Source organism: Lutra lutra, chromosome 14 (genome assembly GCF_902655055.1).
Source record: "Lutra lutra chromosome 14, mLutLut1.2, whole genome shotgun sequence".
Classification (NCBI taxonomy): domain Eukaryota; kingdom Metazoa; phylum Chordata; class Mammalia; order Carnivora; family Mustelidae; genus Lutra; species Lutra lutra.
The window spans coordinates 34,393,426-34,406,621 of NC_062291.1; the positions used below are offsets into that span (position 1 = coordinate 34,393,426).

A 13,196-nucleotide genomic window follows, 5' to 3' on the forward strand; every position below is an offset into this window, starting at 1 on the left:
CAAAATACAATCACATTGGCTTTTATTTACCAGTGTTGTGACGTTTACTGGTGTCATTTGTTCATATAACTTCATGTTACCACCTAGTGTCCTTTCATTTCAGCCTTAAGGACTCCCCCCCCAACTTTTAAAAAATTTTTATTTATTTGTTTGAGAGAGAGAAAGAGAACACAAGTGGGGGAGCAGCAGGCAGAGCAGGCAAATGGAGAAGCAGGTTCCCTGCTGAACAAGGAACACAATGCAGGACTTGATCCCATGACCCAAGATCATGACCTGAGTCAAAGGCATACACTTTACTCACTGAGCAACCCACGCGTCCCTCTCATTAGCATTTTTTAAAATAGGGTAAGACTACTAGCAACATTTACTTTCACGATTCTTTGTCTTAGTTTTTGACAGTTTAATTATAATGCGTAGGTATCTGTGAATTTATCCTAGTGTAGATTTACATATTTCATTAATATGTGAAGTTCTCAGCCATTGTTTCTTCAAATATTGCTTTCTTCTCTTTGTCCTTGCCTTCTGGAATTCCTATCATATATATGTTGGTGCACTTAATGATGTCAGAAGGATATCTTCAACTCTCTTCACTTCTCTTTATTCTTTTTTCTCTAACACTGGATAATATTAATTGACCTATCTTCAAATTCATGGATTCTTTTTCTACTGACTGTTCAAATCTGCTATTGGACCTCTTTGGTGAAATTCTCCTTTCGGCAATTGTACTTTTCAGTATCAGAATTTCTACTTGATAACTTTTTGAAATTTCTATCTCTGTTGATATTCTCTATTAGTTCATACATCATTCTTGTTTCCTTTGAGTTCTTTTCCTATGATTCCTTTTAAGTTATTGAGTATTTTTAAGACAATTGATTTAAAGTCTGTAGTAAGTGTAATGTCTGAGCTTTTCTATTTCTTCTTTTTCCTTCGAAATGGACCATACATTGCTCTCTGAAAGCAAAATTTGTTGAGAACTGTTGAAAACTGACATTTTGGGCACCTGGGTGGCTCAGTTGGTTAAGCAACTGCCTTCAGCTCAGATCATGATCCTGGAGTCTCAGGATCGAGTCCTGCATTGGGCTCCCAGCTCCATGGGGAGTCTGCTTCTCCCTCTGACCTTCTCCCCTCTCATGCGCTCTCTCAAATAAATAAAATCTTAAAAAAAATATATACATTTTGTATAGTATAATGTGGTAACTCTGGAAATCATATTTGTCTTCTTAGGGTTTGGTGCTGCTGCTTGAGTGGGTTTTAGCTATTTCTTTAGTGACTTTTCTAAATTCTTTTAAAAAAATACCATATTCTTTGTCAAGCATGGTCACAGAAGTCTCTATTCCATTAACTTAGTGGTCAGCTAGTGACTTAACAGAAATTTCCTTAAATTCTTGGAGCCAAAATATGTGTTTGGAACACTCTCCAGGTTCTTTCAATTCTTAGCCACTATTTAAAAATCTGCCTTTGCCTTCACTTCTTGCTTGCACAGAAGCTAAAAGGCAGCCAGAGGTGAAAGCTTAGGGTCTCTTAAGGTTTCCTCTAAGTTTTCATTCAGCTCTGGACATGTAAGGCCTTCCAGATTCCTCAGTATATGGGAGAACACTTCAAAGTCCTTGTTCTCTCACCATCTCCAGCTGTAGCTTCTTCATTTCCCAGGCTTTTTGATTTGTTTGCTGCTTATCTCGGGCTGCTGTGGCTACTATATTTAACTTTAAATGCTTTTGACAAATGCCACTTGGGAGGCCACCCCAGCTCTAAGAAAGTTCCTGTGTAGGCAAAACAAAGGCAAGCCCACAACCTGATTCCTCATTGACCAGACAGGTCAATGCCCACAACCATATTCCCTATGAATTGCACTGCTCACTCTGGCACAAGCAATTTGTACCAGGAATAGTTTATCACTGCCATTATGCTGGTGAGTGGGGAAATGGTTGTCAAGTAAATAACACCACAACTTTATCTTAACAAATTTCAGCATCTTCTTTCTTCTTTAAGCATTTAAGACTTTTTTTTTTTAAGATTTTATTTATTTATTTGACAGAAAGAGATCACAAGTAGGCAGAGAGGCAGGCAGAGAGAGAGAGGAAGGGAAGCAGGCTCCTTGCTGAGCAGAGAGCCTGATGCGGGGCTCGATCCCAGGACCCTAAATCATGACCTGAGCCAAAGGCAGAGGCTTTAATCCACTGAGCCACCCAGGTACCCCTAAAGTCTTTGATTAGTTAGATTCCAGAGATCTAAAAAGTTGATTGATAGTTTTTGCCAGCCTACCAACTGTCTTAGTGGAAAGATGTAGTTTTGGAGTTACTTACTCTGCCATTTTTTAAAAATCTCTTTGTACTTTTTTACGTTGAAATATTTGAAAAGTGAATTATACTGAAGAAGATCCCTCAAAATTTAAATTAGACTGATACTTCTTCATGATTACATTCATATCTGTCTATTACAAACTAAGAATTCATATTGGTATCTCTAATTTCATTCTAATACAATGGGGTAGAAAGTAGTCTTACCCCATCCATACTTGTTATTCCCTTCTCCAACAGGGAGAAACCTGGTTCCCATTATCTTCAATATATTTACTCATTTGCTTAAGCTTAGAATATACAGCGAGTAGCTTCACAATTGTTAATCATGTCTGCAAAAACCAAACGTATCATCTAGACTTCAGTATCTGTTTTGTTTTAAATAAAATTGGTGAGATGCACAGATCTAATGATACAAAACAATGAATTTTATAAATATATATCTATCTGAGTAACCTCCACATTCCCATCAAGATATTGAACATTGCCACTGGAAACATTTTCTTTTATGCTCTTTCACAGTTAATTCCCAATATATTTTTATACCATTGACTGGTTTTACCTCTTCTAGAGGCAGAGTCACCTGTAATATACCCTTTAGTGTACAGCTTCCTCAGCTCAGCATAATGTTGGGGAGAATCATAGTGTATTTTTCAGTAGTTCATTTTTATTGCAGAGCCTCAGATCCTCTCCCTGTAGGCTCTCCACAACAGTCAGTATCAGATATTTGGTGAGCCACCTTACAGAGAATCTTCATCCTCAGTCAAGCTATATGGCTAAGGCTTTAGCCAACCTCTGACTGAAACCTTATGAAAAAGCTGAGACAGAACCTTCTAGAGAAATTGCTCCCAAATTCCTTATTCTCAGAAAGCATAAGTGACAAGAAATGATTATTATCGTTTTAAGCCACTAAGCTTTGGATTTATTACTCAGCAATAGACACCAAATACAGTCAAATACATGCATTAAAAATATTTCCTGCTAGTTTTTGGCTTATAATTTCTATTTTATTTTGACAATGAAAAGTTTTAATTTTCATTAAGTCTAATTATTTTTTTTCCTTTATGGTTATTGCTTTTTATATCCTAATACATTTTGCCTCTCTTTAGTCCATTAAAACAGTCTCATATTTTCTTTTAAAAGTCTATAGTCGTAGATTTTACATTTAGGTCTCGGATCTATTCCAAGTAAATTGTATGTATAGTGAGGGGAGGGGTAGGGTTTTTTTTTTTAAATATGGATATATAGTTGTTTCTAAACTATTTGTTGAAAATACCTTCTTTTCCCCATTTAATTACTTTGGCACCTTTGTTAAAAATTAATTTACCATATAAGTGTGACTACTTTTTCTATAATACTTTCTGAGTAGGCCACCTTCTTTTGAAGGTCCTTTGATTACTAACAAAGTGCATGATTATTTTCCAAAGTAGAAATAAACATGAAATTACGTGAATGGTTGAAAAGGTAACTTAAAACTCTGCACAAGATGCATTTGGGGTTATGGTTTAGACTTAGCCACCTCCACTACAAAACAGCTGTAAAGTGTGCGAACATACATTCGATTGTATACTGATTGAGAACCTATCTCCATAGGGGCTAAATAAAAACACCTTACAATGATACTTTAGTTAGTGTGAGTTTTTCCAGGAAGGCATCTCTTCCTCTACTGCCTTACATAAAATATGCCCATGTCTGCAACCCTCAGTCCTCTAAAGGAGAAAATATTTCTATTTGTGCAGCTGTATATGAGATCTCTGATGAACTGAGTAGAATGATAGGAAGAAAAGGCCAAAAGAAGGCCAAAGTGCTCCATAAAGGAAAAAGCTGAAAACATCTGAATGACAAGATATAGAAGGAAAAAGGACCCTAGAAATGTGAAGGAAAAAAAGGTGTGTGGGGGGAGCATATCAAAGTCAGGAAAAGTGGAGAAAAGGGAAAGCATATATGCACATATATGTGCATGTGTTTAAGAGAAAGAACAGAGAATGTGCATGTTGTGTAATAACTCCTTAAAAATGGGAAAGATGTGGACGCCTGGGTTGCTCAGCGGGTTAAGCGTCTGCCTTCGGCTTGGGTCATGATCTCAGGGTCCTGGGATCGAGCCCCACATCGGGCTCTCTGCTCCGCAGGGAGCCTAATCCCCCCACGCCCCGCCTGCCTCTCTGCCTACTGTGATCTCTACCTGTCAAAGAAATAAATAAAATCTTAAAAAAAAAAGAGAAAAGATGTTTAAGGAGGATTTTAAAATCAGCCACCCTTTTCAGTGTGCCCTGAGCAATGTAATCTTCTAATCCTTTCTTAAAGGTCTACATTGTTCTTCCATGCTTCTGGAGTTGTGGTGGGTGTGGAAGGAGAGGGGAAGGCAGTTACACGTATGTTTTGCAAGGCACCCATTTGTGAAAGAGTGGTTCAGGTGCACTTAAGATTATACACCTATTAATTAACTCAGAGAATTTATAAATGGGTTGAGTATCCATAACTTCAAAGATGTTTCTTAAAAGCAATTCATGACATTAATTAACAACACCAAAAATGCCATAAAACTATCAAATTTGATCTCTCAAATTATTGAAAGCTAAGAGAAGAATCAAATAAATACATTAAAATTTGGGAGGAAGTGAGAGTTACTACAATATGAATTTTTAGACTATTTGGTTTTGTATGACAGCTTCTTAGGGAGTCTTTATAAATCAAAGGCCTGATTCTACCATAAATAATATTCTCAAACCAACTAGCCATGGTACATAGGGAATCTGTAAAAATATAGATATTTGAGTTTGATATTGAATAAAATTTTTAAAAAGTCCCAAAGTGTGGTGAAAATGGAAAATTCAGATTCAAGGAAGGAAAGTGAAGGGAAGGTTTTGGTTATTTTTTCTTACTCCAAAGTCTTATCAATCTTTAATTTTGCATATTGAGAATGTCAAATAAAATGCTTCTTCACTTACTCTTTTGAATAATGTTTAATCTATGGCTAAATTTCAAGTCACTTTTTCCCCTACACAAATATCATTTATATACTTTAGAGATGAAATGGGGGCATAGTCCAAGGAAGACATAATCTTCCTTAGCAGATGGGTAATAATGTCCACTTTCTCTACCTCAGAGGTAGTTATTTTATCTTTTCTTACTAATGAACATTTATATAATAGTAATGAACATAATGTATTTTTACTAGGAAAATCTATCATAACGATTTGTATTTAATATAAGTAATAAATTCAATGTAAATAATAAACATTAGACAAACGAAAAGGAAGAAATTTCTGTATAAAAACGTCAAAAGAAGTAGAATATATTCCAAATCCACTGTAAGGCCATATAATGTGAGATTAATATATTTAAATACAAGTTTAGCCAAAAAATTTATAGTAAAAGTCTAAGAGAAACTTGTTTTCACCTTAAAGTTCCTCAGGTAAGATTCTACCAATTCTTCAGTATATGTGCTGAAATGTAAGAGCAGTAGGTGTTTTAAAAACAGACTGTAATTGCAGATACCTTCCAGAGCATTATGCTATTTTATTATTGTTATTTTTAAACTACAGTTGACACACAGTGTCATATTACTTCCAGGTGTACAACACCATGATTCAGCAATTCTATATATCATATTTCATGCATCTTAAAAGTTACATATTAAATTCTAGTCAAGTCACTTGAATCTCTGAAATTAAGGCTGAAATGCAGAAATGCAGATCAACTGATCAGAATAGCATTTCTACTAAATTTACTGACAAATATTACTCCTTTTAAAGAACATTATGCAAAATATATCAAAGCTAAGTGCTCACTGACTCAAATAAGGGAAATTTAACTGTTTTACTGTTCACTTATATGAACTAGCCTAAAATCTTGTTTCAAAATTTAAACCACAACTATAGACTCACTATCTTTAAACATTCAAATTACTGAAGTTAAGTAAAAACAAATAAGGAACCTCATAAGGGTCTTGGTGCTGACCTCAACTGCATCATATCCTGATTCTTTTTATTTAGGTAAACAGAGACACTTAATTAGAAACTTGAAGCAAATCATATCCTATACATGTATAACTGTTATACCTCTCAATGAGTCTAAAACTGAACTGTTTGGAGCACCTGGGTGGCTCAGTGAGTTAAGGACACAACTCTTGGTTTTGCTCAGGTCATGATCTCGGGGTCACTGAGACTGAGCCCCACACTGGGCTCACCACTCAGTGGGAGTCTGCTTTCTCTCTCTCCGCGCCCCCTCCTGCTCATGTGCATGCTGCTCTAAAATAAATAACTTAAACAAACAAACAAAAAAACTGAACTGTTTTACCAGGATGGTTTTGTGCTAAAGCATCCATGCTCTGGTTTCTGACTAATCGCATAAACTTGTATAACACTGCCAAAGTTCCAGGTGCCATCAGGAGCCTTCTTGGGACTGGGAGTTCCCATCATGATTCAAATTCATTAATACTCAATATGCTCAGTGAATCCTAACTTTAACAGGGTTGATCAAAATAGGGCCAATAATTTTGCCTTTTAAGACTCAAGAGGATGAAGCCAAAAAGAAAAATCCTATCTAGGAGTTTAATCCCATTATTTATTCTAGTTTAAAACCCATTTTTCAATTTTGATAAAATTTCAATCAGTTTGAAATAAACTTTCTATCAAATAGTAGTTGGTGGACTATGCCAGCAAAACAGATGCTAATCAAAAATAATGAATACTGTTATGCTGAAAAAAATAAAAAATTAAAAAAAAGAAAAAAAAAACAGATGCTAATATATCATCTAGAACCTCAAATCATCTCTGGTTTCTAGAAAAACTTGATAACACAGCTTTACCATTTAAATTAAGATGTCATCCTTTATGAGACTGAGAAAACTGGATTGTTTTAAAATTAACATTTCCCTAGATGATGGATATACATTTCAAAGTCTATCTAAATCCCTTAAGAACTACTTGAGGTTGTACTTCGAAAGCAAGGTAATAATAATAATATACTTCTTCCAGAAAATGCAATTTTGACCTATCATTTCCAAATGACAAAAAGTATTTCTACATAAGGCTGGGGTTGGGGCAGGGAGGGGAAGCATGTTAGAAAATTCGGCAATTTCCCCATGCAATTAATGCTCATACTTCATTATTTAATTGGTGCATAGATGCCAAAGCCTTGGTAAGATATCCATCTTAAACAATCACACTATTCCCAATCAAACAGAAAATGTTGCACAGTTAAAAACGTATTCTTCCTTCCCTTTCCCATACCTGAACTTGCAGAAAGGTAGGAGTTGAGGATGTGTCAGATAAAATTAAGAAGTTTCTAATTTAAAGTAGTTTAGAACATCTCCTGACTCAAAGTTTGCAACCTTTTCAAAAGTCATAGAGCATCTGGGACAGACAAACAGAAATGACTGTGCAACAAACTGTGGAAGGTGAATGCTTAAGATACTGTAAACCTCACGCTGCCAGAAAGCCATTCTCTTTTCAGTCCCAATTCTAACCACTTTAGCTCTGAGAACAACTCCAAATACCTATCATGCAAATGTTTTCCTAGTTCATTAAAACTAGATGGCTATAGAGAAAATGGACACAATGAAGATGCTTAAAAAAAGGATGGCAGAAGATTTGATTAAAGCAGTGATTCAAAAATTTTAAGTCTCCTGGAATAACACTCACTTCAAGGAAGTGAGACAACATTACTGAAGGGATTTATTTCAGTCTTTGGTATCTAATGAGGTGTTAGCAAAACCTTAGAAAAGGAAAACTGTCAACTCTATTATTTCCTACCACATTATGCCCGCATACTTGCTTCAAAGCAGCAGTGGGTGGGAGAATCTATGTTTTACTGTTATTATTTGCTACCTAAACCTAAGAATTTAACTTTGAACTCTGGCTACTCAATCAGTACTGAAGAGAAGGCTCAGCACTGAAGAGAAGCTCAGTCGTGGGCTCAGCAGCAGTCTCGGTTTCAGTCACATGGGTTATAAAAGGCTTCCCTGTTCATGGAAAAACCACCTCAAAAATTTTGAAAAGTCAGTAAATGAAGCATCTACTCTCTCCAATTTGGAAAAAATTATTACAAGAAAAAAATCACTTCATAAAAACTGAGAGTTTCCCTCTGAGAATCACTAACCATTCAACACTGTTCTAATAACTACCATTTCCCAGGAAAGCCTTAAGATGAAGAATTTTTACATCACTTTGAACACTTACAGGTATCCCTTGAACACCACTGACCATCAAGAATATATTAACAATTTAAAAATTATAGTTTGCATATTTCATGCTGGGCACTGTGCTAAGTAAGCACTTGAATTACATACACCTCTTTAAACCCTCACTGCAATCCTATGAGGTATGTAATACTACTATCTGCACTCCACAGAAGAGAAAACTGAAGTATAGAGAAATTAAATAAGTAGTGGTAGCTTACGATGCTATAAAATGGCAGGATAGGTCATAGTCTGATTCCAGAACCATTATATGTTATATTGTATCAAATGCAAGAGAATTACTTCCAACTTCTGAAACTGTTTACTATTTAAATTAAGATGTCATCCTTAATGGGGGCTGAATATTTTCAAAGCAAAACAAGAGTTCACTATTGTACAATATTAATCCTGGGGCTTAGCTTGTATCAGCTCGGTTATCTTGAAGAGGAAAGTCTAGTTAACAATGTAGGTGCACAATGTATTTTTATGCCTTGACTTGTTCAAATGTGTATTTTAATCATTTTGAAAATGAGTATCATTTCAAAAATGTAATGGCTCTTTATGCTCTTCTTAATTAATAGATGTTAGACTAATCTGTAACTGGAAAATCTTTTTATTTAAGTTTGGGATTTTAAAAAATGCATCATGACAAAGACAAACAGGCAAAGCAAAAGCTATCCTCACACATTCTCTGCAATCAAAGATCATCAACAGATGTTTAGGCTAAGTTGAGAACCCATTTTTATTGGAACAGGAGAAATAAAATGTTCTGAGTATCTTTCCTTTGTGTAACCTCAGAACATGATATGTATTTATGCTAAGATAATAAGACAAAGAAGTTACCTGGAACCAAGTCCTCCCATATCAAAGTGTATTTCAAATCTTGTTTCATGATGGGAAAGTGAAACATGAAGGTGTTAGAAATATAATGTATAGTCATGTTTATGCTTTCAAATCAACAATGATAAATCAAATGGGTTGTTGGCCCCAAGTTCAAATAAAACAATGTAAAATAAAAATGTAAGAAAGCATATTAATAGATGTCTGAATATTTGTGACAACCAAGTAAACTACACCCTCCTTAGGAGCACTTAATGATTATCATTTCTTTTTTAAACTTGAATAATCAAACACATGAATTAAATCAACAGACTTTAGCAGTGGTGGAACTCAGAGACTGGAAAGAGACATTATGAAAACTCCACACAGCAATATCATTATATCACACCATTCATAAGCTGCACCTGAAGAGCTCTATGCTACCAGAAAAACAAAATGATTCCAGCCTTTCCACAGGCAATAGGAACTTAGCATGCAAAGGACAAATTCCTGTTAAGGAAGCAAGCAAGAAAGCTCTCTTCTATAAAGTAACTGCTCATTGACTTTTGGAAGCTTAAAGGATTTATGCTAGTGTCACCAAAATGAGTGATATTACAGTGATAAAGATAACCAATCCCCTATTACCTAGTCTATGAAAAAAAAGTTTATTTTCAATACAAAAAGCTTATTCACAAGATATTCTTAATAAAATAGTAAAACTTGACTTTGAATCCTTACTCAACAAATGGTATCACCTTCGAGGGTCAAAATTTAAAGACCAGTGCTCTTCTGTCAACTATGGTGGCTGATTACCCAATGCTGCAGATTCCAGAGACTTCAAAGCACTTAATCAATTCCTACCTCTTTTCTCTTCTCATTCTCTAATAGGGGTATCTATGTGAGGCAGGTCATTTTAAATTTTCAAGCCTTAAGCCATACAACCATCAAAGGAAAGGAAGAGTTTTTATATGCCTCCTACAAATTGTCCTGCCACAATTACAGAAGTAGAAGCAGCCCTCCTCAATCACAGGTGTTAAGTATCTTAGCTGATTTACTCTTAGCACTACACATAGACTGGTTGTGCCACAGCTATTATAAAGCGTCATCTCCAGGTTTAGAAACATTGATACTGGGATTATCAATAAGTTATTTTGACATAATTATTCAAATATTCATTGGTTTGTTTCAGACTGCAGTGAAAGGCAAAAGTTCATCAACTGCACCAATAACAGGACAATTGGTTTGGGGATTGGTAAGTAGACTACTAAAAATATATCCTATTTTTAAAAAAGGGAAGCATAGGAAAAATGTTACATAAAAATGAAGAGCACACTGTGTTATCGTTAATTATATCATTAATTATTTTAAAACCAAAGATACGCTAATTTATTTTAGTTTTTATTTCTATTAAGCAATACAAGAGTAATGTCTTTTTAAAAATAAATATTTTAATAATTTATAAATTATAATTCAAGAGTCTAAGTCTTCAACAATCAATTTAAAAAGTACTTCTTAGGCCAATCCTTGAAATTCTTCTTTGCCAGATTACAATCTATATATTCTCTTTCATTATTTTCTTCATGTATTTGCTTACTTTTCCAAGGTAAAGTTGTTGATTAGCTCAAAAAAGCTAAATAATGCAGTCTTTCTAAATGTTCCGTTTCCTGTGAAGCCATTTTATTGAATGAAGAGCTACTTTATTTGTATTGTATCATCGAAGAAATTTCAAAAGAAAGAAGATTAATTTTCACTTCAAATTACTGCTGCCTCACCATTCCTGTTACAGTTTAACTAAGAACATGACATCCAACTAAGTAAGACTAGTCAAATGGCCCAGTTAACTGAGTATCCCTTATACAACACTGTGGACAGTGGTAACAGTTCCTTGACCTTCCTAACACATACTGTTAAAACTTCCTTTTAAATCATGCTAGGTATTATATTCTCAAGGACCAGTGCAGTGTTGGAATTGTCATATTAAATATAAAATATGTTGATTTAAAGTGACAGGAACTGAATCATTCTGAAAGGAGCAGGGAAAGGACATGAGCATGCACTGAACCTTGGTCCCTGAAGCATTACTATGGATTTTGGAACATTAATTAATTTAAAGCACATGCTGCTGAGTCAGTACCTGCCAGAAATCCTGATCAGAAGATGAGAAAAAGAAAAAAAATGGACATCATTTGATTACATGAACAAAAACTCCAAAAATCAGACATATATATCACAAAGTATTATAACATATAAGGACGAATTTAGATCTGTAATAAAGTCACTGAACACCTAGAAACAGGAAATGAAGAATACATAGAAATGTTTTATATATTATCTGCTAGGTAAAATAAAACAAAAACCCCAACACCTCAATTCCTAAATTCCCCCAAATGAAACACACAACAGTAGAAAAACTTCGTAATACTATAAAAAGGAAACATATGAATAATAATCTGTTTCTAAAAGAAATGGGAAAGCAACATTACATTTTCCATCATTGGAAATCAAAGCATTTCTTTAATTAAGTTTTCCTACTAGGATGTCTCATGGATATAATATTTTTAAACTTCATGACAAATCTGTTGATTTACCACCCATAATAAAATACAGGCAACCAAACTCAGATCTATTTAAAGGATTAGTAACTACTTGAAGAGTTCAGAATGACCACTTAAAAACAGGACTCCTGCAAAATTATGTTCACTAAATGAATTACTATTCACATTAGTGATAAAAAGCCAGCCACCATGGAGGATGGCATGTGATTAAGCAGTGTAGGTTAGCTGATTTAGCTGGGCACACCACTCCAAAATATCTTCATCTATTAAATGGGCTTAAAGATTTTTTTTTCAACAAATGAATTTCACTGTGAAATAAAATTCAACTCAATAAACTTACCATACTTTTCAAAACAAGCTTAGCAGAGTGATAAAAGTTCTTGACTAAGAAATATATGCTATTAGCAATTTACAAACTTAAGGCTGGGATTGATGTGACAGAGGCCCAGAGGATTTTACAACACAAGGGTGAGATGAATCACTGTGAACAAATGACAGCTCATATATGAGAAAACAAACCACAGGTCTCTCTTTAGCTCATGGACTAGCTATTTAATCCCAGCCAACTGCTCTTATAGAGAGGTCAAGGAGATTTTTATAGCTGATTTAACTAGCATGGAGAGAGCAATTAGGCAGAGGAAATGTTATTCTGTAGCATTTCATATTAACCAAGAGGATAATATGTATGACAGCAGTAAACTCCTTTTATAAACTGAGTAAAGGGCTCAAAGTCACAGAAATTAGCTATAATTTGTGGAGCCAGATACTTTACCATATTGTCCTGATGCTACTGAGAAGACAACTGATACTAGAGGTTAAATGTTCTCTTATCCAAGGTTACCTATCAAGGATGTGGCAGAGCCCATTTATGAATATAGAACTGTCATATCCAAAGTCACACTCTTTTCATCCTGTGCTATTACATACTAAGAAGTACAGCAATCCATAATGTTGTATTTTTCATACTCAAGTTCAGCATATTTACAACATCTACTAATTCACACATCTGTCAAATACTTAGATGCTCAAAATGGAAATCCCTTGGAAAATATTTGAGACACCAAAGCCAGATTTTCTTAGGAATGTAGTGTGTTAAAAAAAAGAATTAAATTTGCTAATTTGTAAGAGAAAAATTTGAGAAAATGGTTTAAAAATAATTTAGAGAACTATGGATGAGAAAGAAGAAAGATGAACAAACAGACTAAAAGGAAAACAGAAAACTGCAACAGGTGTCCAAGGATTTCTTGAAATGCTGAAGCAGAAATGTTGAGTTCCTTGGTAATGCAATTACATTCTAAACTTTTGCTTGTTTAAACACTCACTACAGTAAGTGGCCCTATTCAA

At 34.6% G+C, this 13,196-nt stretch overlaps 1 protein-coding gene across 4 annotated transcripts in view; it reads right to left on the reverse strand.

The window, feature by feature from the left end:
- The window catches only part of MICU1 (mitochondrial calcium uptake 1), a 234,645-nt gene that overhangs the window by 115,270 nt on the left and 106,179 nt on the right, over positions 1 to 13,196 (reverse strand). For 2 of the 4 annotated variants that reach the window (XM_047701931.1, XM_047701928.1), the window contains one exon: positions 11,432 to 11,443. The exons of the other annotated variants lie outside the window; for them this stretch is intronic. In XM_047701931.1, the coding sequence (XP_047557887.1) occupies positions 11,432 to 11,443 (12 nt within the window). The remainder of the gene's footprint in view (positions 1 to 11,431; positions 11,444 to 13,196) is intronic. 4 annotated transcript variants of the gene reach the window in all.